At 48.8% G+C, this 15,801-nt stretch overlaps 1 protein-coding gene across 2 annotated transcripts in view; it reads left to right on the top strand.

Annotated features, from left to right (window-relative positions):
- The window catches only part of ADAMTS20 (ADAM metallopeptidase with thrombospondin type 1 motif 20), a 406,022-nt gene that overhangs the window by 58,215 nt on the left and 332,006 nt on the right, over nt 1–15,801 (top strand). For both annotated transcript variants that reach the window (XM_063927338.1, XM_063927339.1), the window contains exon 3: nt 14,939–15,104. In XM_063927338.1, the coding sequence (XP_063783408.1) occupies nt 14,939–15,104 (166 nt within the window). The remainder of the gene's footprint in view (nt 1–14,938; nt 15,105–15,801) is intronic.

Below are 15,801 nucleotides of genomic sequence, written 5' to 3'. Positions count from 1 at the left end.
CAAAATGTACATCAGAAAAATTAAGATGACTAAAGATAATTTCTGCAGCAGGGTACACAGGTTTCCTTAGGGAAATATCGGGGTGTGGAGTGGATCTGGATCCAGAGGCACCAAGAGGCAAAGCTTTAGCTGTCCTGGGATGCAGAGGGGCCTCCTCTATATCCCTGCTTCCAGGCACTGTGAGCTCAGTTTTGAAGTTGGTGCCTGCAGCAGCAGGTCACTAAATAGGAGGGCTGCGCTGGCAGCCCTGAAAGCTTTTTTCTTTTTGACAGAAATCTGACTTGTTTCTCTGAGCTGACAGCACTGTAAGTCAGATTGACTTCTGTGCTGCAGCTCCATCACCTCCCCAGCGGCGCCGCATGCTCCCGCTGGCCTGGTTCCCGGGTACTTGTGGCGGAGATGCCCGTGGATGTAGGCACAGTCCCGTCCCGTTCTGCAGGATAGCATGACTGCAGTCGGGAGGCAGGTAAGAGGGTCTCATAGCGGGGACGGCGATTAAATCATATTCCGTCTGCGGCCTAGGGAGACTGGCGGTGGCACTGGCGTGGACACTGTCATTGGGCAGGGACCCCACTAGATCACCAGGGCAATAGGAGAACAGGTCAGTTGTACTAACACCTCATTTAATGAGGCTCCATAGTACCTGGGGTGGAAGACCAGCATAAGGGAAGCGGCGCTTGACCTCTAGCCCCTCCCCCAGCCCGGGACACCATCTATTGCAGATTTCCCACCATGGAGCTGCATCACTGTCCCTCATTCCCTCACAGATATGCTGGGCACCATCTTACAAGCATAGGAGCAGCAGGTTTCCAGGATTGCTGGGCAAGGTCTCCCATGTAAAGCCGCCTGTACACAGCGCCGTGCATTTACATTACACTTAAGTATCCTACCTGTCTTCGAGACAGTGTCAGTTGAGAAATTGTGTGCATATTACAGATTATGTTGTACGAGTAGTCTTTTATATCTTCCGGTATTTGGACCGTGCTGTGATATACTAGTCCAGTACAGCTTTATTGTGATATAAAGTCTGCATTGCATGTGACTGTGTGTGCCTGAACAGCCGTGTGGTTTCACTTTCAGTGTTTCCCAGCTATACCCTGGGCTATATAGTTGTACACAGTTTTCTCTTACGTCCTAGAGGATTCTGGGGTCCACATTAGTACCATGGGGTATAGACGGGTCCCTTAGGAGCCATTGGCACTTTAAGAGTTTGAGAGTGTGGGCTGGCTCCTCCCGCTATGCCCCTCCTACCAGACTCAGTTTAGAAAATTTGCCCAGAGGAGCCGGTCACAGCTAGGGGAGCTCTACAGAGCTTCTTTAGTAAAGTTTATTTTAGAGTTTATTATTTTACAGGGAGGCAGCTGACAACAGCCTCCCTGCATCGTGGGACTAGGGAAGGGGGGGTAGTGTCCACCCTGCGGGGTCTGAACCACTATCTCTGCTGACAGGACACTGAGCTCCTGAGGGGATAGAACGTTCCCCGCCACAGGGGATCGCTCATCCTGGCAGCATGCCGCCTCCCCCTTACAGAGCCAGAAGATCAGTGGCGAGTGACTCACCGGCCCCCCTAGCAAGCTGGGAGCCGATGTGAAGATGGCGGCAACAGGGTATGGTACTGCGCCCGGGGCTCAGCGGTACATAGGCCCTCATTCCGAGTTGATCGCTCGCAAGGCGATTTTAGCAGAGTTACACACGCTAAGCCGCCGCCTACTGGGAGTGAATCTAAACTTCTTAAATGTGCGACCGATGTATGCGCATTATTGCGATCACAAACGAGTTAGCAGTTTTTGAGTAACTCCAGACTTACTCTGCCTGTGCGATCAGTTCAGTGCTTTTCGGTCCCGGCTGACGTCATAAACACACCCAGCGTTCGGCCAAGCACTCCCACCGTTTCTCCAGACACGCCTGCGTTTTTTCCGGAAACGGTAGCGTTTTGAGTCACACGCCCTTAAAACGCCGTGTTTCCGCCCAGTAACACCCATTTCCTGTCAATCACATTACGTTCGCCGGAGCGATGAAAACACCGTGAGTAAAAGTACTAACTTCATAGTAAAGTTACTTGGCGCAGTCGCAGTGCGAACATTGCGCATGCGCACTAAGAGAATTTTCACTGCGATGCGATGAAAAACTCCGAGCGAACAACTCGGAATGAGGGCCATAGTGCAGCGCTGTGAGTGGCGCCCTGAGCCAGCGCCTACACCCTACACTGACTTCTCAAACCTGTCAGGGTCCCGGGATCGCTGCCAGCACAATTCCTCAGGCCAGTATAATCTCCAGAAGAGCGTGAAGACAGCGCCATTAAGGGGGCGGAGCTTCTCCTCAGAGCAGACCCAGCAGCGTTCAGCGCCACTTTCCTGCCTGCAGAAACGCTGTCAGTGAAGAGCATTCCCTCCAGAGCAACTCCAGCTATCTCTTACGGTACCAGGGGGTTGTAGAAGGGGGGGGGGGGGGGGGAAGGATGCTGTGTAAAGACTGTGTAACCTATTAAGGTGCACAGTCAGCGCTGGTTGGGGTCTCCCTATACCATTGAAAGCGCTGTGTGTGGGTTGGCTCCAATCTCTGTGTCTCTCTTGCCATTCTTGGGGGTGAAGCTATGTCTAGTCTCCCGTGTGTGTGTATGTGTGTGTGGAGTGTCTGTGGTCTCCATTTAGCTATGTCCAGGGACTCTGTGTCATATGCTGCAGAGGATATGTCCTCTCATGATGATCTCATTCCATGTAATCAGGATTGCACTGTTTTAGCGCAGATACCAGCAAGGGTGTCTGAATGGTTATCCTCTATCAAATCTACGATAACTCAGATTTCTACTAGGGTTGCAGAGAATGAATTTGACACTCAGGTTTTACAGAACTCTGTGGCAGTTTGGTCCGGTTCTGTTTCCTCAGGGCCACCCTCTGTTGGTTCCCACAAACGTGCTCTTGCCCAGATTATGCAAGGTGACACGGATACCGATTCTGACACGGCAGACGGTGATGGGGATGTGCTGCGGGGGGCCGCATCTCTTGCAAAAGGGGTGCAGTTGATGATAGTGGCTATCAGGGATGTGTTGAATATTGCTGATACAACACCTGAGCAGGTTGAGGAGGCTTACTTCACTGACAATAAGAAAGCCTCGCTAACCTTCCCTGCGTCCAAAGAATTAAATACTATTTTTGAAAAAGCGTGGGAAAACCCTGAGAAAAAAATCCAGATCCCTAGTAGGGTTCTGGTTGCTTTCCCCTTCATTGAGGAGAATAGGAAAAATGGGAAAACCCACCCATAGTGGACGCGTCTGTATCCAGACTCTCGAAAAAGGTGGTTTTACCTGTCCCAGGATCTACCGCCTTAAAGGAGCCGACTGATCGCAAAATTGATACTACGCTCAAATCCATATACACGGCTTCAGGTGCGATACTACGTCCTACTATTGCCTGTGCATGGATTTCCAAAGCTATAGTAAAGTGGTCAGGGACGTTACTTGAGGATTTGGATACAATGGATAAAAGTGACGTTGAATTGTTTTTACGTAACATTCAGGATTCTGCAGGATTTATGGTGGAATCCATGAAGGACCTGGGTACAGTGGCTGCAAAAATATCTTCCATGTCGGTCTCAGCTCGTTGAGGACTGTGGCTGCACCAGTGGTCTTCCGACGCGGAATCTAGGAATGGTGTGGAGACCCTACCCTACACAGGTCAGGCTCTCTTTGGGGAAGTGTTGGATGCGTGGATCTCCACGGCTACATCGGGTAAGTCACTTTTTCTCCCCTCAGCTGCACCTGCTACAAAGAAACCATTTTCTTCAGCTGCATCACAGTCCTTTAGGGTTGCTAAAACAAGAAAGGCCAAGTCGTCCAACACCCTTCTTTAGAGGAGGTCGACCAAAATCCAAGGAACCTGCAGGTTCCCAGGAACAGAAGCCTGCTTCAGGTACACCAAAGTACTCAGCATGACGGTGGACCGCGCGGCCCGGAGGTAGGGCCGGTGGGGGCGAGACTCTGACATTTCAGTAACATCTGGGTGTCGTCTGGCCTGGATCCCTGGGTACAAGATATTGTGTCCCAGGGATACTGGCTGGAATTTCAGGATCTCCCTGCTCACCGGTTCTTCAAATTAGTCTTGCCAGCTTTGCCGGCAGACAGGGCTACCCTACAGGGAGCCATTCAGTAGTTGGTGGAGGCACAGGTTATTGTACCAGTTCCACCCCAGATGCAAAACAAGGGTTACTATTCAAACCTTTTCGTGGTACCGAAACCGGATGGTTCGGTCAGGCCCATTCTGAACTTAAAATCACTGAACCGCTTTCTGAGGGAGTTCAAGGTCAACATGGAGATTCTAAGGGCGGTGATATCAGGTCTGGAGGAGGGAAAATTCCTGGTATCCCTGGATATCAAGGATGCGTACCTCCACATTCCGATTTGGCAGCCGCATCAGGCTTATCTCCGATTCGCACTGTTGGACTGTCATTTTCAATTCCAGTCCTTGCCATTTGGCCTCTCCACATCACCGAGGGTATTCACCAAGGTGATGGCGGAAATGATGGTTCTCCTCCGCAGACAGGAGGTGAACATAATTCCATATCTGGAGGATCTGCTGATAAAGGCATCATCCAAGGAGAAGCTGTTAAGGTCCATAGCTCTCACGACCCAACTTCTCAAGGAACATGGTTGGATCCTGAATCTTCCAAAATCACATTTGGAACCAACCAGGAGGTTGTCATTTCTGGGAATGATACTCGACACGGAAGTGCAGAGGTTGTTTCTTCCGGAGAAAAAAGCGTTGGTGATATAAACAATGGTCCGGGATGTCCTGAAGCCAGCCCGGGTGTCGGTTCATCAGTGCATTCGCCTTCTGGGGAAGATGGTGGCCTCCTACAAGGCTCTGCAGTACGGGAGGTTTCATACTCGGTCCTTCCAACTGGATCTCCTGGACAAATGGTCGGGATCTCATCTACACATGCACCAGAGAATTCGTCTGTCGCCAAAGACCAGGATCTCACTCCTCTGGTGGCTGCAATTACCTCACCTTCTGGAGGGCCGCAGGTTCAGGATTCAGGACTGGATCCTTCTAACCACGGATGCAAGTCTCCGGGGCTGGGGCGCAGTCACTCAAGGGGAAACCTACCAAGGAAGGTGGTCAAGTCTGGAAGCCGGCCTGCCGATAAACATTCTGGTATTAAGAGCCGTCTACAACGGGCTTCTCCAAGCGGCCCATCTTCTGAGAAATTGGGCCATTCAAGTTCAGCCGGACAATGTAACGACAGTGGCTTGCATAAACAGACAGGGCGGAATGAAGAGCCGGACTGCAATGTCAGAGGTAACAAGAATCATCCTCTGGGCGGAAAAACACATGCCTTGACCCTGTCAGCAATCTTCATTCCGGGAGTAGACAACTGGGAAGCGGACTTCCTCAGCAGGCACGATCTCCATCCAGGAGAGTGGGGCCTCCATCCGGAGGTGTTCACGGAGGTGGCAAATCTTTGGGGTGTGCCTCAAATAGACATGATGTCCTCTCATCTCAACATGAAGCTTCGGCTGTATTGTTTCAGGTCGAGGGACCCGCAAGCCATGGCGGTGGACGCCCTAGTGACTCCGTGGGTGTTCCAGTCGGTGTACGTGTTTCCTCCTCTTCCTCTCATTCCAAGGGTTCTAAAACTCATAAGGAGATCAAGTGTTCAGGAGATCCTCATTGCTCCGTACTGGCCAAGAAGGGCTTGGTATGCGGATCTTCTGGATCTACTGCTAGAAGAGCCGAGGCCTCTTCCTCTTCGGGAGGACCTGCTACAGCAGGGGCCATTCGCTTATCAAGACTTACCGCGGCTACGTTTGACAGCATGGAGGTTGAATGCCAGATATTAGCTCGGAAGGGCATTCCGAACAAGGTTATTCCTACCCTGATACAGGCTAGGCAAGGAGTAACGTCAAAGCATTACCATCGCATTTGGAAAAAGTATGTGTCTTGGTGTGAATCCAAGTAGTTTCCTCCGGTGCAGTTTAAACTTTGATGATTTCTCCTCTTTCTCCAAGCTTGTGTGGATATGGGCCTGAGATTAGGTTCTGTAAAGGTCCAGATTTCGGCCCTATCCATTTTCTTCCAGAAACAATTGGCTGCCCTCCCTGAGGTTCAAACCTTTTTGAAGGGAGTTCTGTACATCCAGCCTCCCTTTGTGCCGCCTACGGCGCCCTGGGATCTTAACATGGTGTTGCAGTTCCTCCAGTCGGACTGGTTTAAGCCTCTACAGGAGGTGGAGGTCAAGTTTCTCACGTGGAAGGCGGTCATTTTGTTGGCCTTGACTTCTGCTAGACGTGTGTCGGAGTTGGGGGCTTTGTCATGTAAAAGCCCCTACTTGATCTTCCATGAAGATAGAGCTGAGCTCAGGACACGTCCGCAGTTCCTTCCGCAGGTTGTGTCGGCATTTCATATCAACCAATCTATTGTGGTGCCAGTTGATACTGACTCCTCAGTTTCATCAAAGTCCTTGGATGTTGTAAGGGCTCTGAAAATCTATGTGAAGAGGACTGCTTGTCACAGAAAATCGGACTCTCTGTTTGTCCTGTATGATTCCAAGAAACTTGGGTGTCCTTCTTCTAAGCAGACAATCTCTCGCTGGATCAGGTTCACTATCCAGCATGCGTATTCTATGGCAGGATTGCCGTGTCCTACGTCTGTTAAGGCCCACTCTACTCGTAAGGTGGGTTCATCCTGGCCAGCTGCTTGTGGTGTCTCGGCTTTACAGCTTTGCCGAGCAGCTACTTGGTCTGGGTCGAACACGTTTGCAAAGTTCTACAAGTTCGATACTTTGGCCTCTGAGGACCTTAGGTTCGGTCAATCGGTTCTGCAGGAGCCTCCGCGCTCTCCCTCCCATTCTGGGAGCTTTGGTACATCCCCATGGTACTAATGTGGACCCCAGCATCCTCTAGGACGCAAGAGAAAATAGGATCTTAATTACCTACCGGTAAATCCTTTTCTCATAGTCCGTAGTGGATGCTGGGCTCCCGCCCAGCGCTTCGTGATCCTGCAGTGGTTACTTAGTTCAGTACTGCTTAGTTCGTGGTTAAGTGATGTTTTGTTACTTGGTAAGTAATATTGTTCACTACCTGTGTAAAATCCTTTTCTCGAAGATGTCCATCTCCTCGGGCACAGTTTCTAGAGTCTGGTAGGAGGGGCATAGAGGGAGGAGCCAGCCCACACTCTTAAACTCTTAAAGTGCCAATGGCTCCTAGTGGACCCGTCTATACCCCATGGTACTAACGTGGACCCCAGCATCCTCTACGGACTACGAGAAAAGGATTTACTGGTAGGTAATTAAAATCCTATTTTTATCCATATACAGGTTGAGTATCCCATATCCAAATATCCTGAAATATAGAATATTCCGAAATACTGAATTTTTTGAGTGAGAGTAAGATAGTAAAACCTTTGTTTTCTGATGGCTCAATGTACACAAACTTTGTTTAATGCACAAAGTTATTACAAATATTGTATTAAGTGAGCTTCAGGCTATGTGTATAAGGTGTATATGGAACATAAATGCATTCTGTGCTTAGACCTGGGTCCCATCGCCATGATATCTCATTATGGTATGCAATTTACCTGTTTAAGCAGTGGTCGAAGTGGGGCGGTATACGGCGGTATGGTATACCGCCACTTCTTCCACTGACCCGGAAATGAGCCCAGAAAGTGCAGCAGGAGGCGAGGGAAGTGGCATTCTGCTGCACATGGTGCTCCCCGTCCCTGCGCGGCGGCCGGCGGCTATGTAGAGCGCTGTATTAGCTCACAGCCGCTCACCGCTGCCAGCCGCCCGCGCACGCCGCTCACCAGCCGCCCGCCGCTCCCGCTCACCAGCCACCCGCCGTCCCTGCTCACCAGCCGGCCGCCGTCCCCGCTCACCAGCCGCCCGGCGCCAGCTCACTGCTGCCAGCAACATTTAAGGTAATGTTCCCCTGCTGTCACCTCTCTCCCTGCTGTCCCTGTCGTCACTTCCCTGTCGTCACCCTCCCTGTCGTCACTGTCTCTGCCTGTCGTCACTCTCCCTGTCGTCACTGTCGTCACTCTCCCTGTCGTCACTCTCCCTGTCGTCACTCTCCCTGTCACTGTCGTCACTCTCTCCCTGTCGTCACTCTCTCTTCCCCTGCCTCTCTCCCTGTCGTCACTGTCTCTCCCTGTCGTCACTCTCCCTGTCGTCACTGTCGCCACTCTCCCTGTCATCACTGTCGTCACTCTCTCCCTGTCGTCACTCTCTCCCTGTCGTCACTCTCTGTCGTCACTGTCTCTCTCTGTCGTCACTCCCTGTCATCACTGTCGTCACTCTCACTGTCGTCACTCTCCCCCTCTCGTCACTGTCGTCACTCTCCCTGTCGTCACTGTTGTCACTCTCCCTGTCGTCACTCTCCCTGTCGTCACTGTCGTCACTCTCCCTGTCGTCACTTTCCCTGTCGTCACTCTCCCTGTCGTTACTGTCGTCACTCTCTCCCTGTCGTCACTCTCTCCCTGTCGTCACTCTCTCCCCCTGTCTCTCTCCCTGTCGTCACTGTCTCTCCATCGTCACTCTCCCTGTCGTCACTGTCTCTCTCTCCCTGTCGTCACTCTCTCTCCCTGTCGTCACTGTCTCTCTCTCTATCGTCACTCTGGCTGTCCCTGCTGTCAAAATTTTAGCTCATTCAGTGTGCTACAAGGTAAATTTCGGCTCATTCAGTGTGCTACAATGTGAATTTCGGCTCATTCAGTGTGCTAAAAGGTGAATTTCAGCTCATTCAGTGTGCTACAAGGTGAATTTCAGCCCATGCCGTGTGCTATAATGTGAATTCCGTCTCATTCAGTGTGCTACAATGTGAATTTCGGCTCATTCAGTGTGCTACAATGTGAATTTTGGCTCATTCAGTGTGCTACAATGTGAATTTCGGCTCATTCAGTGTGCTACAATGTGAATTTCGGCTCATTCAGTGTGCTACAAGGTGAATTTCAGCCCATGCCGTGTGCTATAATGTGAATTCCGGCTCATTCAGTGTGCTACAATGTGAATTTCGGCTCATTCAGTGTGCTACAATGTGAATTTTCGGCTCATTCAGTGTGCTACAATGTGAATTTTCGGCTCATTCAGTGTGCTACAATGTGAATTGCGGCTCATTCAGTGTGCTACAAGGTGAATTCTGGCTCATTCAGTGTGCTACAATGTGAATTCGGGCTCATTCAGTGTGCTACAATGTGAATTTCGGCTCATTCAGTGTGCTACAATGTGAATTTCGGCTCATACCGTGTACTACAAGGTGAATTTCGGCTCATACCGTGTGCTACAAGGGGAATATCGGCTCATTCAGTGTGCTATAATGTGAATTTCAGCTCATTCAGTGTGCTATAATGTGAAAGGGGCACCAGTACTAGATAGTATAAGGGGTTCCACTACACGGGGCACGCCCCTTTTGGGTGACCATGCCCCCTTTTGGGTGACCACACCCCCTTTGGGTGACCACACCCCCTTTTCTGGGGCGCGGGCGCATAATTACATCCTTGACTTTTGCATACCCCCACTTCAAAATTTCCAGTTCGACCACTGTGTATAAGTATATTACATCTGTGTCACAGATACTCTATACCTTATCTGTTTATTCCAGAGATTATTGTTATTTGTCTGGCAATATATCGTACTGTGCAAGTCCAGTTGTTTACTTTGTGCAATGTCTAACAAAAAGGGCAGCAAATCAGCGGAAGCTCCTGCATCTTGCAGAGCATGCTCCGTGGATTTATCAGAGGAGGAATTGTTACATTATGGTCTCTGTACTGGTTGTCATGCACCATCCAGTCAGTCCGCAGCCCCTGCACCTAGTCAGGAGACACCATGGGCAGCATTCACTGACGGGTACTCTGGTGGAACGCCTTGCCTGTAGCATTACCCCCACAAATTTGCCTAACCAACTGTAACAACTTAGTCTCTGGTTAGACAGAAACTATCTCGGGTCACACATATGTCCCTGATTCATCTAAGTGGGCTGCTTCCTCTGAGGTCTCCTCTGATCAGGAGGGGAAGCATACGGTCCTGTCTGACAATGACTTCTGTGTTGCAGACGAGGACTCTCCCTTAATGGTAGATGTCCCTGCCTTGATAATTGCTATTAAGCATATTCTCCAGATCACTGATGAGGAGGATTCCACTACAGTGGCAAAGAAAACTGACAAGTTTAAACAGCAGAAAGTGATCATTTAGTGGACATCAGACGGGAACCCTAGTCTAACCCAGGGCAGACATTCCCTGTCCCAAAAATGGCTTTGGCTCATTGTCCTCTCCCTGCAGAGTTATGCACCAAATGGGAGACTCCACCACCAGTGGACTTTCATGTCACCCATCTCGTGGTGTCGTCCACTCTGCCTGTCACCACTATCACCTCACTGAAGGAATCGTCAGATAAGCGCATTGAGAAATGCCTGAAATCTATTTACTCCCTTACGGAAGTGGTTCAAAGACCCATTATAGCAGCCTTTTGGGCCATCCTCTGAGGTGGAGGTGTTGGCCGCCAAGGCATCAGCTACATCTGTCCTGGCATGCCGCATTCTGTGGTTGAGGTCGTGGAAAGTGGACTTGGACTCCAAGAAGACCTTTTATAAATTCTCCCTTTCACTGGGAACATTTTGTTCATTGAAGAACTAAATAAAATTGTGTCTGAATTGGCAGCCACTAAGACGGCTTTTTTCCCCACATCTAACCCTTCTCAGAAGGTGAAAAGCACCACTTTTCGTTCCTTTCGACCTCAAGGGAAAGCGAAAGGTCAGTCATACCCTAGACAGTCTTGCGTTTCCAAACCATCCAAGCCCAAGGTGAAACAGTCCTGGGCAGCCCGTCAGCCTGCTGCAAAATATGACAAGCCTGCTGCATGATGGGGCGGGCCTCCCCCTGGGGGACCTCAGAGTGGGAGGCCAACTTCTACAGTTCGCCCAGGTCTGGCTCACGGCCACTTCAGATGCTTGGTTACTGGAAGTTGTCTCTCACGGGTATGCTGTCTCATTCAAGAGACGTCCCCCTCACCAGTTCTGCTCAACAGCGCTCCAGTCAGACCCATTGAAGGTGCAATCTCTACAAACGGTTGTAAGTCCCTACTGAGTGCAGGAGTGGTTGTGCCAGGTCCTCAGCCCCAGAGGGTCAGAGGTTAATACTCGACCCTATTTCTGGTCCCGAAACCCAATGGGTCCTATCGGCCTATACTCAACTTAAAATCTTTGAACAAGTTTGCGAGAGTATCCAAGTTTTGTATGGAACACTGCACTCAATAGTTCTGGCCATGAAACCCAGAGACTATATGGTATCCCTGGATATACAGGATGCATATCTGCATATTCCTATTGCCATCTCGCGTCAGCGGTTCCTGCGGTTTGCTATTGGCGACCTTCACTTGGAATTCCAGGCTCTGCCATTTTGACTTGCTCTGGCTCCTCGGATCTTCTCCGAGGTCATGTCCTTTATGATGGCTCACATCTGTCACCAGGGAATCAGAATCCTACCATACCTGGACGATCTCCTTATTCTAGCAAGTTCAAGGGAGGTTCTCAGTCATCTCCAGCTGATGGTGACTTTCCTTCAAGCCCACGGATGGCTGATAAATTGGATAAAGTCCTCTCTGGTCCCAGCTCAGAGTGTGGTACACCTGGGGGCACTTCTGGACACACACAGTCAAAGACTGTTCCTGTCTCCAGACAAGGTCCTGAAACTTCAGGACAGGATAAGTCACTTCATTTTACGCCCCAGAATGTCGATACACTCGGCGATGCAAGTCCTCGGCATGATGGTGTCGTCCTTCAACATAATAGAGTACACTCAATTCCATTCCCGCCCTCTACAACCGTTGATCTTTCACAAGTGGAATAGCTTACCTCATCGTATCAGATCGCAAATGATCTCTTTGATTCCAGAGGTTCATCTGTCGCTGACCTGGTGGCTCCAGGAACAGAAATTGAGCAGGGGCCATCCCTACTGGATCCCAGACTGGGTCCTACTGACAACGGACGCTAGTCTTCGGGGTTGGGGAGCTTTGATGGAGCAACACTCTTTTCAGGGTCGTTGGACCAGGGAAGAATCTCTTCTTCTGATCAATATTCTTGAGCTGATAGCAGTGTTCAATGCACTGACTCTCGCCCTGACTCTGGTACAGAACAGTCCTGTTCAAGTACAATCAGACAATGCCACAGCAGTGGCTTACATAAAGCATCAAGGCAGCACTTGAAGCTGCAGGGCAATGGTGGAAGTGTCCTATGTTGGGCGGAATGCCATCTACCAGCCATATCGGCGGTGCTCATTCCAGGTGTCCTAAACTGGGAAGCGGACTTCCTCAGTCACCAGGACATTCACTCTAGAGAGTGGGGTCTTCATCCCAAAGTCTTCCAACTCCTGGTGGACAGATGGGGTTTGCCGGTCGTGGACCTCATGGCATCTGGACACAACCACAAGGTTCCAGTCTTCAGATCACAAACCAGAGATCCTCAGGCGGTGTTCGTGGATGCATTGGCAGTTCCATGGAACTTTCAGCTGCCTTACATATTTTCTCCGGTGTCACTCCTGCCCAGGGTGCTTCGATAGATCAAGCAAGAAGGAGGAATACTGATTCTCATCGCTCCAGCATGGCTCAGACGGCACTGGTTCTCCGACCTGCAGTGTATCTCGGCCGAGCATCCCCTTCTACTTCCTCAGTGTCAAGACCTCCTCCAGCAGGGCCCTTGCCTTTAACCAACTCTAGCCAGACTGGCTTTGACAGTGTGGCTCTTGAAGCATCACTCGTGAGTACCAAAGGGTTCTCTGAGGCCGTTATTCAGACTATGCTGAAGGCCCACAAACTGGCCTCTGCCCAGATTTACTATAGAGTGTGGCATTCTTACTTCACCTGGTGTGCTGATAAGAATTATGACGCCTATAGATTCAGCACTTCTAGAATTTTGGCTTTTCTGCAAAGAGGCTTAGACTTAGGTCTTCGGCTGGCCTCCCTCAAGGTTCACATGTCTGCCATGTCGGTGTGGTTTCAGCGCAAGATTGCCTCTATATCTGATGTACATACGTTCATTCAGGGTGTTCTGTGTATTCAGCCTCCCTATGTCCACCCTGTGGCTACATGGGACCTGTCTATTGTATTAAAATCACTTCAAGTCTCCATTTGAACCTCTTGAATCTGTGGACCTTAAATGGCTCACGGCCAAGGTCCTATTCTTGCTGGCTATTGCATCTGCAAGATGGGTTTCAGACTTAGGAGCTTTGTCCTGCATTCACCCTTTCTGATTTTCCATCATGACAGGGCTGTTCTCAGAACTTGACCCGGCTACTTACCTAAAGTGGTGTCATCATTTCACCTTAACCAAAAGATTTTGGTTTCGGCCTTTATCTCTTCTGATTTGTCGGCTAAAGATCATTCTTTAGATATGGTTGGGTCTCTCGGTGTCTATTTGGACAGTACTACCTCTATTAGACGGTCTGATGCCCTCTTTGTCCTGTTCGGGTTCCACAAACGTAGCTGGCCTGCAAATAAGCAAATTTTGGCCAGAATGGCGATTGCACATGCTTACGAGCAAGCTGGTCTTCCAGCTTCAATTAAGGTCAATTCTACCCGGTCTGTTGGACCTTCTTGGGCGGCCCGCTGTGGCCCATCCGCAGAGCAATTGTGCAAGGTGGATATGTGGTCCTCAGTGAACACGTTTCTTAGGTTCTATGCCTTTGATACCTTCGCCTCCCAGGATGCTTCCTTTGGACGTCGTATTCTCATATCCGCTAAGGTGCATCCCCTCCCTCGAGGAACTACTTTAAGACATCCCTGATGTTTCCCTGTGGAAACCTGTGTACCCTGCTGCAGAAAAGGAGTGTTATGGTAGACTTACCATTGTTAACACTCTTTCTGCAAAGTACACAAGTTCCACACGGCGCACACCCTGACGCACCTAGCTTGTTTGGGTTTGTATGACATTAGCCACTGGTACCTTCTCCTGTCGTGAGAATGTGTTCTTATGTGACTATCTGCCTTCTCACTTGCCTGCTTCCTGCATTGGACTGGTTACAAAAACTGAGCTCACAGTGCCTGGAGGCAGGGTTATAGAGGAGGCCCCTATGCATCCTGGGACAGCTAATGCTTTGCATGTTGGTGCCTCTGGATCCAGATCCACTCTACACCCTAATGTTTTCCTGTGGAACCCCGTGTACTTTGCAGAATGAGTGTAAACAATGGTAAGTCTACCATGACACTCCTTTTTAGTTCTAAATTGGATGTGTTTCTTATTGGAATGCTTTACTTGCATGTGTATACCCTTACTGTACTGCACTTGTGTTCCTCCTGAAGTGGTGGCAAATGCAAAGATAAGTTTAACTCTAAATATGAGTGGAAGCTGTGTATTATGTTCAGTGTTGTAGAAAACATTCTTATTCAGTGCAAACTGACTTGTATCAAAGGTTAAGGTTATGGTAGGGGTCAGGGGGATGGGGGTTGAGGGGGAAGAAATGCTTACCCCCTCCGATGTTGGGATTTTCAATGCCAGGACGCCGCGGGTCGGCCACATGACCGCTGGCATCCCGACTGCCAGAATATAGTATGTATTATAGTTACATAGGTCATAATGAGAGAGAATATAAATTATTTGATTTCCAGAATATATAAAAAAAACGAAATAATAGTAGTTATATTGTATATTCTGCACTTTCTGTTGAACAAATTGTTATTGGATAACTCAAGTGTGGTTTTATGAAGGGTGACTGGTTCACTATACTCAATGTACCTTTTGTGTGCTGTTTGTTACACTTGGAGAGGTAAGAATAAACCAATACCTACTTCAAAGGGTTGCTAGGATCCTTGGAGATTCTAAGACTAAGTGGAAAAATGTGATGACTTTAACTTATAGCTTCCTTTAATTTTTTGGACAGTTTTTTTTCCTTTAAAAGTATAATTTGAACCATATTGTCAGTATGATTCTAATAAAAATACATCAACTTTTTTGTCACATAGATTGGCACTTTTAAAGCACATGATGGGGAATATTTTTTAGAACCATTGATGAAATATGGTGACGTGGAGCATGAAGATGAGCACAGCAAACCACATCTTCTCTACAAAAATCCAGTAAAATCTGAAGAATCTTCTGGAAAAGCAAATCCAAGCTGTGAAATTTCAGGTAAAGGTCATTGGTGGATAACATTAAAGTTTAATGGCTCAGTCATATATGATTTAAGAACAGAATCACTTTTTTCTTTTTTTTGCTTGAATGACATTGAAATTATGTTTTTTTTACATGTGGTGGATCAGTCACTGGGAAATCCAGTAAATATCACACTAAACCAGCCATACAGCATTTAGCCTTAAATACTGTAGATGTACTGAATGGCTCTATTGTGCATTGTGTTGAGAAGGTTGCTTATATACAATTTTTACTGAATATAGAATCCTCAGTACTCCATTCCGAGTGTGTGCGTACATGCCAGCGATGCCCATGTCAGTCATGGTTTCTGTAAATATGTGAGAACATGCTTCAAAATGAGGAGCTGGATATTTCAGGGGCACACAGTGGTAACTGGCATTGCTTGCACCAGTAACTGCTTTATAAAGCAAACTAGCTGACGTACCCAGTGTGGCCCGGGTTTAAATCTTAACGTTATTAAGTTATCAATTAGTTGGATGTACTGTAACTGTCAACATTATAAATATAATTAGAGGCTTTGCAGCTCTTCCAACACAGCCATGAGATGGCTGCCCAGTGTCTTTTTTTGTGGGGGAGGGAGTGTCACCAGTAGCGCTAATCCGCAACTTTCTTTCTGTTCATTTTTATAATCACTTTTACATTGCAAGATGGGTTTAAGTTTTCCTTCTGTTAT

The sequence above is a fragment of the Pseudophryne corroboree genome, chromosome 6 (genome assembly GCF_028390025.1).
Source record: "Pseudophryne corroboree isolate aPseCor3 chromosome 6, aPseCor3.hap2, whole genome shotgun sequence".
Taxonomy (NCBI): domain Eukaryota; kingdom Metazoa; phylum Chordata; class Amphibia; order Anura; family Myobatrachidae; genus Pseudophryne; species Pseudophryne corroboree.
The sequence above is the reverse complement of the archived record's forward strand: the minus strand, read 5'-3'. Positions and strand labels throughout refer to the sequence as shown.